We start from the raw sequence: 18,015 nt of genomic DNA, 5'->3' as shown, positions 1-18,015 counted from the left end.
TTAATCAGCTGATTACGTGCATACAGTAGCTCATTAGAGAGGTACGTGTTTACTGGCTTTACGTGGCCCGGAGGCTGTTGCATCACAGGAGCACCCTCCTTGGAGTATTGCAGCACCATATGCGGTGCTCTAATTAATGGGCGCTGTTCCTTCGGTTGTTGATCTCATGAAAATTACTGTAAAATCTGAATACTATAAACCATTGAAAACTTAGAAGGAAAACCAAAGCAGACAAAAGTCGCTTGCCTTTAATCCAGCCTTCGGTGGTGGAGATTTTTTTTTCAGCTTTCTTAAATGCTTCCAACCTGTTTAATGGTAGCAACAGAGATAAAGCAAAATGTAATTTGGAAATTAGTTCCGGATGTTTGAGTTGTAGCTTTATTTTGGTGATCTGGGCCATTAACTTTGGTTTGGCTCTTCGTGCCCTGCACAATGTGACGCTGGCAGCATCCCATGGGCAGCATTGCTGCATCCCACTCTTCCAAGGCCCTGATTCATTTTTGGCTGGGCTTTAGAAGCATAACACAAGAGCAGAAGTGTGGAACAGTCTTGGGCATAGTTTTTTTCTTTGTCCTGATTTTGCTGTTTATCTTGTTTATGCTCTCCTCGTTATCCTGAGCTCTTTTGTCTTCTTGTCAACACAACCTATGACCCTTAAGAACTCTTCTAGAAGAAAATTTGCTGATTGAGTCTTTTTCAGTTTTTTTGCCTGTAGCAGTTGAGCGAGCCCATCAGCTTATATAATATTAATATTTGTAAAAGCAAACTTACAGAGCTCATAAATCTTCCATAAAAGAGGGACAAAAATCTACATCTATTTCAAAATGAAGCAGGTAAGTAGGTTCTAGGACAAAGGGGTACTGATAAAAATGAAGTGGAGATATGAAAGAAATGAAATTGCCATTTTAATCTGAAAATTGGCTCTGTATAAGTGATACCGAGACTTCATTGCTGCTGGAGCCAGCATTTTTCTCCAGCCCTGGAGAGCCCTTATCCATGGTTGCTTCCACAGCAGCCTTGCTGCCTGGCACTCAGTTCAAAGTGCCTGAGCAGCAAAGAAGTCCAAAATTGCAGCAGGTTTTGTCTGCAGAACATAAGCGGACTTCATGAGTGTTTTTCCCAAATCTGTGCTTTCTGAAGAGAACAAAGAAACAAACAAACAGAAATTATATATATATATACACATAAATTCCACAGTTTCAGCTTCTGCTAACCACGGGGCACAAAGGCATGCCCGGCTCAAGGCACAAAGCATACTTTTTCCCATTATACCACAGCGACATGGGGGACCGATGAGAAAGTGGTTCCTCTTATTTTTAGTCAAGGACACGAGGAAACAGGCGTGCTGTTGCACTGTCATTGAGGCAGCTTTTCAAAGGAGCTGTGTCACTTTGCAGCAGGTAGGACACTCACAGGGCACCACCTGCCCCATAGGGAACGCATCTCCACCTGGGATGACACCACGCTGTGTCTGCTGCTTGCTCCATCCCAGCTTGCTCTGGAGCTGGAGTTATCCCCTCGGTCTGAACCTTCTGGAGAAGCAGTTTTTTCCCTCTTGAAAACATGGAGTTGCTGTCTCTGATGGAATTAGGTCAATTCGTTCAACTCAGCACATTTTTAAGAAGTTTTCACCGTGTCAACTCAGGCAAGGAATACGTTTTAAGAATTTTAGCATTCTGCTCAAACCACTGCTTCATTAAACATTTTAAGGTAATGAGAGTTGGGGAAAAAAAAGATCTTTTTAATGTTAAAAAAAAAAAAAGGCTGAAATAAGTAGTGGATATGTTGAAGTTATTTCAGTGGAAGATGTTTCCATATTTCCCATTTGTGAAAGTTCATGAGTTTAGCTTTTGTCCTCGTTAAAGACAAGAAAAGATGTGAGAAGCTTTCATAGGGCACACATAATTAGCTGGACAGTTCCTGCTGGTCTTTCTCATCTCCAAGTCCAAGTGTTTTTTTCCTAAAGAAATGTTCTGCCCCAGCAAATATGAGATGTGGAGGCTCAGTGCTATGGCTGCCTTACCAGGAGGTGCCAGATCTGGGCTGGGGGCTCTGTGGCATTTCGGATGGCTCTTGTAGGAAAAACCAAGATGAGAGTCTCCAATTTTAGTGACAAGCAAATACAGACTCCTGGCACTGATCTAACTACCATAAATTTGTGGTGTATCGACCGTGGTGGAAGTCAAGATCAATATCAGACTTCAAGAGGTTCAATGGATCAATGTTTCTTTGATACTGATAAAGAAAATAGAGGGCAGGCATTTAAGGCGTTCTTGACATGTTGTGTTATTCTGTGCTGAGGTGGAGATATCAGCGAGTAGGAAGGCAAGGATAGATTTAGGAGGATAATTGACCAGACGTTTAAAAAGCAGTAGTAAGAATGAGATTTATGGTAGTATTTTCATCAGTTCTAGGCTGAAAAGAGGAAGAGAAAGTTCTTCATAAAAGTGTGCTGGCTCTTGAAAGACGAATTCCTATCGAATAGTGGCATTTTAACGAGGCACTTGTGGCAGTGTGATGGTGAGAGGCAGTGCTGGCTGAATATGTGGGCATTGCATGGGCTTCAGCACTCTTTGCTTCACCCACACCCACTGGGTTGTGGGGGTGCTACTGTGGTTCAGGTTGTGAATGACAGGCTCAGGGGACATCCCTGTGGCTTCAGTAGGAGTTGGGCTCCAGCTTTGGAATGGGGTAGATGTTCGTTTTCTCCCATGAGCATTGGTTCACTTTGATCTCCATTAATCTCAGTTTCCAATCAACTGTCTCCAATTTTAAGGCTGTTCTCAGCTTTAGGGCTTCGTTGTTAAGCTTGTTTCCAACCAAAACGCTGCTGAAATTCAGGGGGAAGCTCTTTAACCACAGTCCCTAAGCTGCCCTGAGGGGACTGCAGAGCTGGTGCCGGCTCATAAGCAGTGGCGGCCTTGTCCTGTTCCCACAGGGATGCCCTTATCCCCTCTCCTTGCTCATCCCAGCAGCAGGTTTCCCCTGAGCACTGCCAGTGAATAAAAGGCAACAGGATTACACCAAGGGGTAGGGTCTGCTGCTGCCACTAGTGGGGATGCACTGCAGACAGATGTCAGCACCAGAATGTAGGAAGATCACCAGGTCCCACTACTTAAGCAGTCTGTACAGATCCGTCGTGACATCTTCATTTGTCAACAGGAGCCACGCTGTTCAATAGGGAAACCAGCTGTAAACATGTCAATGGGAGTGGCATTTCCAAGCAGAATGGGCAGGACTTTCAACACTTCCCTCTCTACATATATGTTTCACCCCTTCCCCTTTCTCATCCTCCTTCCTTTGTGTCACAGGACTGGCTGACGAAGTTTGGGTATCTGCCTCCTCCGGATCCCGTCACAGGACAGCTGCAGACACAGGAGGAGCTGACCAAAGCCATCACGGCCATGCAGCGCTTTGGGGGGCTGGAGGCAACGGGGGTCCTCGGTCAGTGGGTGGCACAGGGGTGGGTGAACAGGGGATAGAGGAGAGGGGCTGGCAGCTGCCGCGATGCAGAGCAGCATCATCCCCAGGAACCAACACGTGGCTGACAGACGGCCCTGTTTGCAGCTGGAAGAGTAATTACATGGCTCAGGTGCTTTGTTGCCTTGTGCTTTCAGCAACCTGAGGCAAGCAATTATTTCACCAGACCCACACACCCTTGGGGTTACTGTCGTGCTTAAAATAGCTTAAAATAGCTCTTGATGTGCTCAGAAAGAAAAGAGACAGAGAAACTAAGGCAGATAGGTTGTTCTGCTCAAAGCTTTAATTGCAGCCTCAATTTGAATGGAACAAAAATTCCGATTGAACTTCTGAATTTGAGCAGGGAGTGATTTGGTTTCCCCACCAGCAGAGCACAGTGCAGGGGAGGATGATGGCTCAGCCACCAGTGGGGGTGACCGCATCCAACCGGGATGGAGCTGCCCAAAGCCTGGTGAGAGCTGCCCAGCGTGGGGCCACCCGCTCAATGGCCTTATTGAGGACAGCAGAAAGCCAGCTTTATCCCAGTGGTGAATGGTTCCCTGTTTGCCCTCAGGCTGCCGTTGTCCCTGCACGTTGCCACCCGGACGTGGCCATGACCTCCTGCTGCCATTCAAAAAGACAATTAGCCAGCAGATGCACAGCCCTTGGAGCAGCCGGTGCCACTTGAGCAGCTGCTGCCCACGTCCCCATCTCAGCAGCACCGAGACTTTCCCCTCTGCTCCTAATTAAGCACTTGCAGTTATTATTTCTCCTCCACCCCCTCGCAGGCTGCAGGAAGCCCAGGAAAAGGGCCGTGCTTTCTGTTGCAACTGTGTTTGCTGCATGGGAAGGGGGACTGGACTCATGTAGGACTCATGGGTGGGCTCAGGTTATGGCCCCAGTCACTACCATCAGCTGGTGGAGGTGGCTGCTGTGGTATTTCTCATCCCATAGCTGCAGCTTTCCCGTTACACCCATCTTTTCCCTTTCTTCACCACCAGACGAGGCCACGCTGCAGCTGATGAAGACCCCTCGCTGCTCCTTGCCCGACATGGCTGGCCCAGCAGCCAGGAGGAAGCGGAACACGCAGGCTGTGACCAAGTGGAACAAGAGGAACCTGTCCTGGAGGTAAGAGCTCCAACCGCAGGACCACAGACCTGTGTGGCCACAGGCCAGCAGAGGCTTTCTGCTAGTTTTTTGCTGCATTGCAGTGTAATTTCTCATGAGTTTCCTGGGGCTTTGCACCATCTCAAGCAGCTGTCAAAGATTTGGCTTGGCACAAATATGTCTTTTTCCCTTGATCTTATCACCTGAGTCCAAGCATTGGGAGCATTTTTTGGGTAATGGAGGCATCTGGTCCCTTTTTTCTAGTCCTTGCCACAGGAGAATATATTTCCCCTAAAGCCATGAAGCGATGTGTGTGTTTGCTGACACACAAAACACAAAAGCTGAGGTCTGACTTTGGAGCCAGGCTGCAGGTGAGGGTCTGGAAATGAATCACTCCTTCTCCCTGTCCCACCGAGACCTGTGCTCTTTGGGACACGTGTTTCCACCCTGAAAGCCCATGTGTGGCTGTGAGTGCTCTCCCAAGAACCACTGGAGAGAGCTGGATGCCCCAAGGTCCTGCAAACCCACGTGCGTGGCATGGCGAGGCCTCCTTACTAATAATAAACTTCCCTTTGATCTTGAAGTCGTGCCTGGAGCAAGTCCACCTCCCATTGCAGTGACAAATCCTGGCTTGGCAGTCCCTGCTGACAAATGTGGCCATCCCACGGGTTGGGCTCTTCTGGTGGGCACAACCCCAGGAAACCCCCAGCCATGCTGTGTGACTGCTGCATGCATTGCCATAAAAAAAGCCCTTAGGTTTGAGATGATGTTATATGCCTGGTATAAAAAGTCCATCTCCTGACAAACTTATTTCTGCATTTTTTTCATTTCATCCTTCCCAGAGTCTTGGCTGTCATTCAAGAAAGAGCTGTATTTTATGACTGAGGGCTGTATAAGCCAAGGGAAGGCTATAGCAGTGTAGAAACTCCAGCGTGGTATTTACACCCAACACTTGAGATTAAAATAGCTGTTTTGAAACTGCCATGAAAATCTGTCGATAGCGACATAAAGTTTTACGTGCTTACCTTTTACACATTGACTGAAGTTTAAAAAAAGAAAAAAATCAAACAAACCCAAACTCTATTACGCCTTGCATTTAAAAGGTGAAGAAGAAAACGTGAAGAGCTGTAAGGTGGGGATAAAGCTTCCAGCAAAGCTGTACTGAAGGATGCTCTAAGGACAGGCATACGTAGCAGTGAAGAAGGCACTGCCCTGCACACAGCATCTTACAGCCATGCAGGTTGCTCAGGATTCTTCTTTTCACCCCCGAGCACAAGCAGGTGATGCCTGTGATGTGCTTCACGTCACACTGAGGTGCCACGGGTGACACCAGTTCTGCACCACGGCCGTGGCCCCATCAATTGTGCCCTCCTCCCCCCTCAGAAAAATCAGTGTGGGTTTATCAGGCAATCCATGGCCTGCGGTGCTCAGTAGTGATCAGCATTTATTTTAGTTCTCTGTAGTATCAGGGCTGCACAACATGAAGGAGTGCTTTCATTAACCAGCAATTGATTTCTCGTACATCGCTAATACTCTTTCACTTTTGCCTTTCTGAGGATAAAACCCAAAGAGGAGCCCAGAAATCAAAATGGCCATTGTGGTTGGCTCCCTGCAGCAACCAGCTGGAGCAGCCCTCTCTGACCTCTGTTATCCACCGCTTGGACCCAAATCACCTTGAGATGGGACTGAGGAAGAAGGGCACCCAGGGAACACATGACTGGCAGCAGCTGAGGCCACCCGCAGCAGCAGCCTGCAGCTTCATCAGAGGAGGGGCTTCTCCAAAGGGGCTGCTGCTCCAGCTCGCACCCCGCCACGCTTTGAGGCTATCTGGAGGAAAGAGGTTTCTCTCCAATTACTCAAATTAGGCTTTTACCCATGACAGGTGCTCTTTAAGGGTAGTCTCATCAGGGTTAACATCCAGGAAGGCGAGCTGCTCTCCACTGGGTACCTAAGCTCCATTTACCACAAATAATAATAATGCTCAAGGTGGGAGGGAGCTTTTTTATCTCTGTGTGCCTCTGCATTGTGCTGGAAATGTGCCTCCTGTTCAGTGGAACTGGGTAACATAATGCCAACAAACATCCTGTCGGTATAATAGTTTTCTCCTAATCTCATTGCAAGCAATTAGCAGAGCTTCTGCAATCAAATCAGATGTTGAATTGAAAACCCTGACGGGATTCTCCTGAAAAATAACAGTGGTAATGAATGAAGGATGGGGGGGTGTTCATTTACACCTATGGCATGCTAATAAAAACGGGTCAGCTCAGGGGTGCAGGACCTTTTATAAGAAGCAGAGCAAGTGTTGATTCCGTTTCTGCTTTAATCTAACGTTTCTGGAGTCAGAGATTGGAATGAATATTAATGATGTTTGTCTACTCAGAGAGGGCTTTCCATCCGCTGTCCTATTAGCAGGGAGATCAGATTTTTTGTGCTTATTCTACAGCTGCAGAAGGCTGAGCAGTGCTTGAGGAGGAAAGAACAGATAATGACAGAAAACTTGAGTCCTGGGCACCCTGATTTTGCAAGGGATAGCTTAATTCCTGCGATAAGCAGGGTGTGCTTTGTGCATGTAATTACTTGCTCAGTGGACATAAAAGCAACAAAGGCTTTGCTTAAGTCCAGAGAACTCTTTCAGAAGGTGAAAATACTTAGTTAAGGAATATCTGGAAATGGGATAACCTTTTTTGTATTGTGGAGGTTCACAATGACGCTTTTAATCACGGCAATACCAATTGTGTTCTGTGGTATTAGGGGGAACCTGCCCACCATTTGATCATAAATTGTCCCTTCCATACATAAAAAGTTGCCTAAGAAGTGTTTTTTCTAATTTGGCACCATTCTGTCTCCATTCTATATGTGTTTTGTTTGCGGTCCTGTGATTATCGGATGCTGCATGTATGCAAACATGTTTTCTTTGCTACTGAAGTTCTCTCTTTGCATAGATACAGCAGAGGCATGGTTCTGACCAATTTTTGCTCTTTTTTTGCAACTTTGACCAGACTGGGAGGTGATAACTCACATTGGGCTGCAGCTCCATGGGCGTGGGATTTGAAGGAAATGTGTGTAAGCAAGAGCATCCAAACTCAGCCAATGAGTCATTCCTATTCCCTTCACTTCAGTCCTCTCAATACCCAAATCACTATTCATAGGAAGAGCTGAGTGCCATGACATCCCTTTCTGACACCTGTAATTACCTCTAGAGGTTTAGTTCAGGTCATTACTGCACTCTGGGGCCAGGGAGTGGTCTCGTGCTGAGCGATGTTCTCCCAGCTATATTATGCAGGAGGGCAGTGAGGTGATCATAATTGTTGCTTCAGCTTTTAAAATTTGTCAGGCCATGAATATTTCATGAACACTTTGGTTGGTGTGCTGGTACACAAGAAATAAAGCGCCTATTATTACTAGGGTAGAGCTGGCCAGAAATTTTCAAGCAGAATTGGTTTTCATCAGTAATTACTCGGTCAACAGTAAGTTTTCCTGAAATGTGCTAATTTTTGTCTAAATTGTCAACGAAAGAGGATCCAAACATACTCTTTCTGAAGCCAATGTGCCTCACTGCATCTTTGACTTTTCACCCTATTAAATCAGCAATATTAGGGATTCTTTTTCCAGGTTTGGCTATGCAGGAAATGCTGGCTTTTTCCATTCCAACTCAGAACAAAAGAGAGGTTTGAATTGCTCTGCTGCAGGACAAATGCCAGCACACTGCTGCTCCCACCTGGCTCTCTTTCAGGGCAAGACAAAGCTGGAAGTGAGGATGAGCTGGTGAGTGCAGTAGTGCAGTAAGCCTCAACTAATTAGTGCCCTTTCCACCAAGAAGCAAGGCAAGAGCTTCTCAAGCGCAGTGCTCCATCAGTCTGTATCCTGCAGGCAAGAATTTAGAGTTTTGAATGAGATTTACATCAAAGGCATTCTTTCTTCCTCCTTGCTATGGATTGCAGTCTCAGAGACTGCTGGCAACGTACTGGTTTCAGAATGTGCTGCCCCAGCAGACATACTGGGAAATAAATGGTGACTGCAAATCTCTACTGGGTTTCCCTGTGCATCTACGTCTCTTCCTGCTGGTCCTTGGAGTAGCTTGTTTGTGCCCCTCTCCTCCTCTCCTTGTTGCCCTCTTTCTTTCAGAGTTCGCACCTTCCCCAAAGAGTCCCACCTGGGCCACGACACAGTTCGTGCCCTGATGTACTATGCCTTGAAAGTCTGGAGCGACATCACCCCGCTCAACTTCCACGAGGTGGCAGGCAACAACGCCGACATCCAGATTGACTTCTCCAAGGCTGATCACAACGACGGCTATCCCTTCGATGGGCCTGGAGGCACGGTGGCACACGCTTTCTTCCCTGGAGACCATCACACAGCAGGGGACACTCATTTTGATGATGATGAATACTGGACCTTTCGGTCATCAGGTTGGTTGGGCTCAGAGCTGTGCAGTCAAGAGCGGATTCTGCACTGCAGACAGACAGGGCAGAGGCAGACACTGAGGCCCTGTAGCTTCCATTAGCGTGTGTATTATCAGCAATTGATTGGTGCCCATTTTGTGCCTGCTGGTTGCAGTCGTCTGTTAAGCACTCAGGTGGAGGAGTGGGTTCAGTGCTCCCGAGGAACAAGGTGGTGAATCTGATGGTGAGAAGGCTGCCCTCTGTTTTGAAGGTCTTGGAGCTACCCAACCTTCGTCTTTCATTCATTTTGTTCTCCCCAGTGATTCAAAAATAACAGGTTGGTAGGTGATATAAAAATATCCCCCAAGGTTGTCAGTTTGGCATTAAAATGTCAGAAAGCATATGTCTTGTTCTCGCCCAGTGCTGAAGAAAACAGCACAGGTTATAAACACCCTGGCTGTTAACAGGCACTGTAAATAATAGTCATCAAGAAAAAAGCAAAAATTCAGCAAAAATATCCCCCAGCACCTCAGGCCCTGTGGAGACAGCAAAGGACAGCACAGGATTCAGGATCACTGATTTGAAACATGGGGCTCCCCTGAGATTTGCAGAGCCATTCGGTTTCCCAGCCATTCCATTACAACACTTGCAGTTGTGAACTTTCTCAGAACCATACTTAAAGTCATCAACGTAGCTCCACAGGGCACTGCTGTGCAGGGAGGGCCAGCAATTGCACGTGTGCTTGACACAGCCCATCTGGAGTCAGGTAGTAGGGATGCACCAATTGGGGTTGGCCCCACAGGGCTTCTGGGAGTGGTTCTTTGTTTTATTTAGTGATGATGTAGGTTTGGAAGTGGACATTAAGCCCTGTCTAGATCTGACCCAAGCATCTGAAGCTCTAGAGTGAGCCTTCTGTTAGAAGGGTGGATCTGTGTGTGGGTGCAATATGAGGCACTATGAGTTGGATGGCAAATGAGGACATCTGGGGAAAGAGAGAGAGAGAGCTCAGACTGAAAAAAGAAGTCATCAGGGAGGTCACTGTTCAATATACTCTCCCTGATGTCCAAGCCTGAGCGCTCACACTGTGAACTGATGCCTGGCTTTCTATTTCCTATGTCACACTTCCACTTCCTTTTTCCAACAGGAGGAACATTTCTTCACGCGTCACCTATTCAAAAATTTGTTTTCCAGTTTATCCAACACATAATGCGTTTGATTTCAATTATGTATTTCCAGATGCTCACGGGATGGACCTATTTGCTGTTGCCGTCCACGAGTTTGGCCATGCCATTGGCTTGACCCACATCTCAGCCATAGAGTCTATCATGAGGCCCTACTACCAAGGTCCAGTTGGGGACCCTCTGAAGTACGACCTGCCTTATGAAGATAAAGTCAGAATCTGGCAGCTCTATGGTAAGCCCTTGTCCCTTGCCCAGCCATGGCCTGTTTCTGAGCTGTATTTTGGGGTGAGTGGGGCTGTGGGGAGGGTGTGTGTCTCTCTACTGCTTCTTTGTCTTTACACACAGGAGTCAGAGAATCTGTGTCCCCCACAGCCAAGCCTGAAGGGACCAAAACTGAGGACCATCCTCTCCTTCCAGAGCTGCCTGAGAACCGCTCCACTGTCCCGTAAGTCGAGTTTATTTCTTTCCAGCTGTTGCTGATGTTCCTGTGAATGACATGAAATGGCAAAGCCCCACTAGTCATCAGGATCTTGTCTGTGCTATTCCCCTCTGGACCTCTTCCCATCTGATAAGCGCACTCACACAGAGTGTCCTTTCCTCCTTACATCTCCCAGTCACTTCCAGTCACTGCTGGACTTATTAAGCAGTGCCCACAGTTGAAGTGGTTAAGAGCAACAACAAATGAGAACGCTGTTAATCGTTTAGGTAATTCTTGTAATTCAAGGCACATCTAGAAGTTCTGCATTATCTTGAAACACTCTGCATTTCCTTAAGACTTGAAATTTTACTTATGTTAATGGAAATTTGTCCCCATCACCCTTAGGTGAACCCGCCCTTGCTGAAATGTTAATCAGACTTCTTCAGCAGTATCCTGATTAGTGTCTGCATCACTTACCTAAATCTTTCCACGGTGAACAACTCCCTGAGGTACCTGTGGGGGTGCATATTGGAGCGAATGGTCCGATAGCCTGACTCAAGTGAAGGTTTGAGCTGGCAAGGGACTGCTAAGAGTGTCAGTGAGCAGCCAGTATGCCCTCATTAGGGGAAGCTCCAGATCTAGATCATTAGTAAGCATTGGAGTTACCAAGATATTACTAGCAGAGCAGCAGGACAGTGAAGAGGGGAAGGGACACTGAACAAAAAGCAGGAGTTCATGGTCACACGCATTCTGGCTGGGTAGGGGGAGTGCCCAAGAGAGAGCAGCAGAGATGGAGCCTGTCACCTTCACCCCCTGATCTGCCCATCCAGGGTGCAACCCTGAGGAGGTCACTTCACGTCCCTGTGCCCCAATTCCCCTCCTGCACAGAGGTGGTAACGGCAGTGAGAGCATCAACAGTGAAATATTTCCACAGTAACAGGGATGTAGAAAAATCTAATATTGAGGAAGCACCTCTGCACAATTACCTCCTCCCATTTCATCATCTTCTACACCCCTCCTGGTCCTGATTGGTGTGGTGCCCATGGCACTGTGGTCCCCACTGCTGTAGGAGCTGTGGTCTCATGGCAGCAGCTGGAGTAACTGGGAACACGTTTACAGTGACCTCCTCCTCCTGCCCCACATGTGACCGTGAGGTTGAATGGAGTTCACTGCCACATCTGTCACTTTGTGCCTAAGCTGGTGCTAGCTGCACAGATCTTCTGTCAGCAAATTAGATTTATGCTTCCCTGTCACCCACATCAGCTCTTCTCTGCGTGTTCCCAGCATCCTTTCCTTGTTCTCTATCAATCATCATTCCTCACATGGTCTCCACAGCTCTTAGGTCCTTCATACTCTGTGCCTTTCCCACCCACCTTGTTAAAGGCAGCTCAGCATCTAAGCCTGCTACTTGCCAGGTAGCTTTTGCCATATATCATGTGGCATTTTCTCACCTCTGCATCCTTCTGTTTTGTCTCTGCTGCTTTCTGCTATATGGCTCTGAGTTTCTGAGTCCCAGCTGCTGTGGTGATGTGCTGAGTGGCTCCAACCCTTCACGTGTCCTGCCTGGGGACAGCTGGTGCTGTGCCACCAAGGAGCGGGACCACCTCTGTCCCCACTAGTTTTGTAGAGCCGGCGCAAGAAGAGCACATCCCTGCACCAGCTCACCAGTGGTCCAGGGAATGCACGTTCCACAAAGGCATCTGCAGGCTGATGAGTGCCTAGGTTGACCTTGGAAATCCTCATGCACATGGCTGGTGGGGAGGGGGGTCTCTAGGATGGGGACCTGGGGCACAGCCCCTGCTCACCAACTGGCCATCTCTGTGCAGGCTGCGGCGGGATGTGCCCAACAGATGCAACACTCACTTTGATGCAGTAGCCCAGATCAGGGGAGAGGCTTTCTTCTTCAAAGGTAAGTAACCCAGCATGTCTATGGGCCTGTGGTGACATTCACATGACATTGCGGAGGTGGTATTGGAAAGTCCAGGGCATGCAGTCAGGATAAGCTGGCTTTGAGTTTGCAGACTGGAGAGCACTTATGGGTCCTGCAGGACCTGAAGGCCAGGAAGGTGCTTCACATGCTGCTGAATTCTTTCAGCTCAAATAAAAGCTCTGAGACACTTCATCAGCCCACAATGGCCAAGGATGGCTGATGAGCACCTTTCAATGTCTGTGCACATCTAATCTGTTGGCAGAAGAAAACTGCCCACCCTGCACCACATCCACACAATGTGTACCATCAGATCCAAAGTATGGGTAGAAACAAGGATGGCGGAGCAAGCAGAACTCTCTTGCTTTTCACTTGAATGCTTTCAATTTTCCTTTCCTCCCACACTTCATCTTCCTTGATGCCACTTGCTGTGCATCACTCAAAGACAACACACGTACAATTATAGAACCATCTGGTTCCGCGTTAGCAAACACTTGCTAGCAGTGTGTCCCCGGGGTTGCAAGCTGTTGACAAGGATACCATTGGTGCCTCTTCAGCTGCACAGAGCCTATCTGTGCTGGCCTCCATGAGCTTTTTTCTCATCTTGATGGAAAAACGCCCAGTGCTTTCCATTCCCAGACACTGCTTAGTGACCCCAAAGCCACCCAGCAGGGACACAGAAGCATCTCCCCAGGGATCAAGAGCAGCATCCATCTGACTGTAACCATTAAGAGCTCCAGAGAACTTGGTATTGTCTGAGGGAAACAAAATGGAGGCTGTTCCCCTGAAGTATTTGTACAGAAGCCATGGAGAAGACAGGAAAATGAGAGACAACAACTTGTATGCAGGATAAATGGATATCTGTCTTGCAGAGGGGATTTAAAAAAAAAAAAAAAAAAAAAAGGAAAACTAAAGAGAATTCCATCTTGGCAGCTATTTTTGGATATATTTATTGCGGGCCAAAATGCAAATTGGAAGAGCAGAGTGTCAGCATGTGCCAGCTGCACACTGCCCTGGAGAGCAGCAGCCGAAGGCTCAGCCTGCCGTCAGCACCCGGCTGTGCAGCAGGGAGCTGGGACATCTCCTCCTGGCAGGACTGCGGTGAGCCCCAGGGATGAGCTCCATCCACCGCTGGACATTGTGTTCTCAGCTAGCATGGCTGGTTCCCTGGCTGGAGAGAAGCATCGCTGAGTGCCATCCAACACAGCAACCCGAACTCCTGAGGACTTTCCCTACTGAAAGCAGTGATGGGTTCCCCACACTGCTGCAATGCTGTTTGCTTTGATTTCAGTGCCTGACTGCAAATTTCTGAAGTTTTGGAACAACTTTGGCCTGTGTGCGTGTTTGCAGGCAGCTATCTTGCCAGAGGCATCTGAAGTACTGAGAGCATGGTACGCAGCTGGAATCAAAATCACCTCGTATTAAAGAAAGCAATTGCCTCAGCCCGTCATCCATGTAAAACGAGACACTCGGGATGGCAGGAGTTCACACTTGGCTTTAATCCTACTCAGTTTGCCAGCTTGGAGGGTGGTTTTAAATCAAGCTCTTTAAACAAACATGGGGTTTGGGAGTTTCTCCTTTGTTGTATTTCTGCATGCGGATGGCAGCCGTTCCCCCGTGCCTGGCTTTGGCTGATACTGTCCAACCAACTGCAGCACTCGGGATAGCAGGCTTGGCTGTGACAAGGCACGAGCATGGGCAGAGCGGGGCCATCTTATTAAGAATTCATTGCTCGATACAGCTACCTTTCTCATCTTATTTTCCTGATAGTTTTCAACAGAAACAGCCAAGAGCCCTGAGCACAGCTGCCCCTGAGCATTGCTGCGCAACTCACTGGCTGCAGCTGCACCCTGCTGAGCCCTGCTGGGACAGGACAATCAAGTCAAAAGCACTTAGGCTTTCCCTCGTTGTGCCAATGAGCACACAGCTCTCAGAAGCTCAGACGTGTGCCTACCAGAGAAGGAATTACATTGAGATGGATTTCTTTTAAAAAAAAAAAGTGAAAATCCATCTTTTTTCTAGCGTCTCTCTAATTAGAGATGCAGAGATCATCTTTATTTAATTACAAGCATTTCCATAGATGTACAATGGCCACCAAATCTGAATACTCTTCTTTTTAACGTTCTTAAAAAGAATCTATAATTATGGCAATTCCTACCACATCTGAATGTATTATTCATTTGTGGGTCTCAGTCAAATAGAGCAAATACGCAAACTGGAGCAGAAGAACAAGAATATGATATAAATCCTTGTAATTATAATAAAAACCCCTCTCTGCAGATGTTTAAGTGTTAGAATTTTGCCTCCTGCGTTATTAGGCCAGGATCCAATTTCCATAACATTTTGAAAGACAGTGTCACAATCTGCCAGCTCCGGAGAAAGCGCTGAATGCGCTGAATACCAATCTGAAGGCACATCTCTGCTTTCTGTTGCTCGTTTCCCTTGGGAACCTGTGCAAGAGCAGATGTAAATAACACACGGTCATTTCTAATGGGCAGTAATAAACACGGGGCAGAGCTGAGGGTTCGCTCTCAGACTTCTTGCTCCAAATCGGGATCTCAGTGTGCGGAGCCCTCTGGGGTGAAAGCACCATCAGCACCCTGCAGAAAGCCGGGCTGAGTCCCAGGCAGCACAGTGCTGGGGGGTTGTTTTGATCCCCCAGAAGGGGGATTTCTTCTAAGAGCTGCCAGAAACACAAAATGCCAGCAGCTGCTTCTGTAGAGCCCGCGGCTCCTGTCTCGCACGCTTCGCTTCCCTCTGCCGATGCATGGCGTGGTGCCGGCCCGTCCTGCATGGCGGTGGGCACTGGGGTAGGTCAGTAATGCCCTCTGTCCCTCCAGGCAAGTACTTCTGGAGACTGACCCGCAATAAGCACTTGGTCTCCCTCCAGCCGGCCCAGATCCACCGGTTCTGGCGGGGCTTGCCCCTCAACCTGGACAGCGTGGACGCCGTCTATGAGAGGACCAGCGACCACAAGATTGTGTTCTTCAAAGGTGAGAGCACGCAACAGTGTGTGCCCCCAGTACACGGCCATGCAGCATGGCTCTGTTCCTGCAGAGACCCCAGGGCTCACCTTCTCCCAGCACAGGTCAGGTGTTGCCCACACTGGGGCAGGAGGCACCAGGGGAAAGCAGGCAGAGTGTCCTGCAGGACGTGGGGGAAATCACACTTCAGCAAACCTAATGGAAATCTATGTTTTTTGAGAGCGAAACAGACGGATAAAACACCCTCTGCTCACACCTTACAGAGCCTGCCTTTTGTCTTTTTAAAAAGAAATCAGAGGGGACAAGAATGAGAACCTGAAGAGGTTGATTTTGCTAGCTATATTTCTGCTACTTTATTTTTTCTTACCATAAATGATATAATCCTCTCTTTTTTTTTTTTTTAAAAAAAAAAGAGCTCTCCAGTTTCTCCTGCAAGAGCTGGAGGAGAGAGATTAGCTCTCAGGTCCTAAACCAATATCCTCTGAGCATCCCAGGTGTGCCACGGCGATGGCTGAAGCTGCATGATGCCACTGCCCCAGCATGTCCCTCCTGTGCCAGCACAGGGCCCTGCAGGCAGGCAGCAGCCATGGAGTTGGCGGTGCTGGAAATTGCATTTTGTCTGCTGCTGGGCTGCAAGCAGGGGTGAATTACTGATTTCAGAAGTGCTGAGTCACCAGAGCCAGGCTGTACAGGGCTCAGTAGAGGATCTCACACAACCTCGGTGTTCAGGGAAGCGTTTCCCCCAGGGACCCTGGGACCCCATCAGACCTCTCAGCAGAGCCATGCCTTCCCCAGCCCTCAATGCATGCTGGATCCAGACTGCCCCTTTATCTCCCCCCTGCCCTCCCATGCAGCCCTCAGTGCTGCTCTTCATCGTGCCTGTGATGATGGAACGAGAGGTTTACTCTCCAGCCATAAAACACTGCCTCATTCTCACTCTCCAGCATCGTTTCATCGATCCCTGGATACAAACCAAAGCACACAAATTACTCTGGCTTTTGAGTCTCTGCTGCTGTTTAAGTGCTTCTTCACGTTTTCTAGAAAATGAAGGGAAAAGCCTGCCCTTTAAAGCAGGCCAGGTGTCTCCCAGAGTGCTGCAGATGCATCAGGTCCCCAGAGACCTCATGCTGACAGAGTGCCTGTCCCCATGGCAGGATGTGAACTGGGAGAGGAGGGATGCGGACCTGTTCTCTGACCATGAGGACCCCCAGCTGGGCAGCCCAGCTCCAGCTCAGCAGCAGTCCCAGCGGGTTGCTCCCGTCCGACCCCCATCTGGTGCCAAGAGCCCAGCAGAGGGTTGTCATGGCAATATGTAACAAAGTACTGGTTCATTGCAGGGAAGGCCAGCTCCGACTGCGAAACTGATGTGATCATTCTCCACGCTTCTCTCCTTAGGGGACAGATACTGGGTGTTCAAGGACAACAACGTGGAGGAAGGATACCCGCGGCCCATCTCGGACTTCGGGCTGCCGCCGGAGGGATCGATGCTGCCTTCTCCTGGGCCCACAATGACAAGACTTATTTCTTTAAGGACAACCTCTGCTGGCGCTACGACGACCACGAGAGGAGGATGGATGCCGGGTACCCCTCAGAGACCATTCCATGGAAGGGAATACCGAGCCCTTTAGATGATGCTATGAGGTGGTCAGATGGTGAGTCTGTGAGAGGGGTCCAAAAAGTGAGGAAAAAAGCAATGCTCTGGGATACAGTCCCATGTCTCAGGTCGGCTGGCACTTCCTCCATCCAAAAGCTGCAGAAAGAGAGAGGCAGGCTCTGAGCCGCAGCTCCCTCTGCTCACTGAGCAACACTATCATTGCAGGCGGGGTGCCACATAACTCAGTTTCATTAGCAGAACACAGCTGATGTTGTTCTGTGGTGACTTGTCTCCTGATATCTGCTGGTTTGCTCTTCACTGAGAGTGTGGTTGGATTTAGAGCTAGATGCGTGAAAACCTGGGCAAAAAAAGTGTTGGTAAAGGAAACATCTTTTTTCCCAGGTGCAAGCTACTTCTTCAGGGGCAAGGAGTACTGGCGAGTGCTGGACAGCGAGCTGGAAGCAGAGCCTGGCTACCCCCAGTCCATCGCCAGGGACTGGCTGGTGTGCAGTGACATGCAGGCGGACGCCCCGGAGGCAGCGGGCAGCAGCAGGATTGGAGCACGCTCCAAGCCCGGGCAGCACGACCAGAGCCGCTCAGAGAACAGCTATGAGGTCTGCTCCTGCACCTCGGCCTCCGAGCCTCTGCGGGCCTGCTTTGTGCTCAGACTGCCGGCCGGCCTCACGCTGCTCTGGGCTGCAGCACTGCTGTGTGTGGTCCTATGACACCTCACCCCGTGGAGAGGACAGTGGTGCTCCAGGACGATGGGTGGATGTGATCCCGTGCAGCTGAGTGGTGCAAGCAGAAAAACATTCCTAGGAACATGCTGGTGAAGGTTTTGAATTCTCCATGAGAAGTGAACAGTGGCTGTTTTTAGTTTGTTTGTTTTTCTTTTTAATTTTAGTTAAAGGTCTAATAACAGATTTTGAGTTCTGCACCTTCTTATTCCCCCATCCAGCTGAA

The 18,015-nt window shown here is 48.7% G+C and overlaps 1 protein-coding gene across 1 annotated transcript; it reads left to right on the top strand.

Annotated features, from left to right (window-relative positions):
- Positions 1-3,176: 3,176 nt before the first annotated feature.
- Positions 3,177-17,777, top strand: MMP17 (matrix metallopeptidase 17; the record flags this gene model as incomplete). Its single annotated transcript, XM_079543739.1, is given in 10 exon segments — positions 3,177-3,444; positions 4,461-4,587; positions 8,692-8,975; positions 10,185-10,361; positions 10,475-10,574; positions 12,374-12,456; positions 15,315-15,467; positions 16,854-16,931; positions 16,934-17,110; positions 17,455-17,777. Coding segments are annotated over 10 exon segments (1,542 nt in total). The 5' UTR covers positions 3,177-3,404.
- Positions 17,778-18,015: the final 238 nt, after the last annotated feature.

This window comes from Tetrao urogallus (genome assembly GCF_951394365.1).
Source record: "Tetrao urogallus genome assembly, chromosome: 17".
Classification (NCBI taxonomy): domain Eukaryota; kingdom Metazoa; phylum Chordata; class Aves; order Galliformes; family Phasianidae; genus Tetrao; species Tetrao urogallus.
The sequence above is the reverse complement of the archived record's forward strand: the minus strand, read 5'-3'. Positions and strand labels throughout refer to the sequence as shown.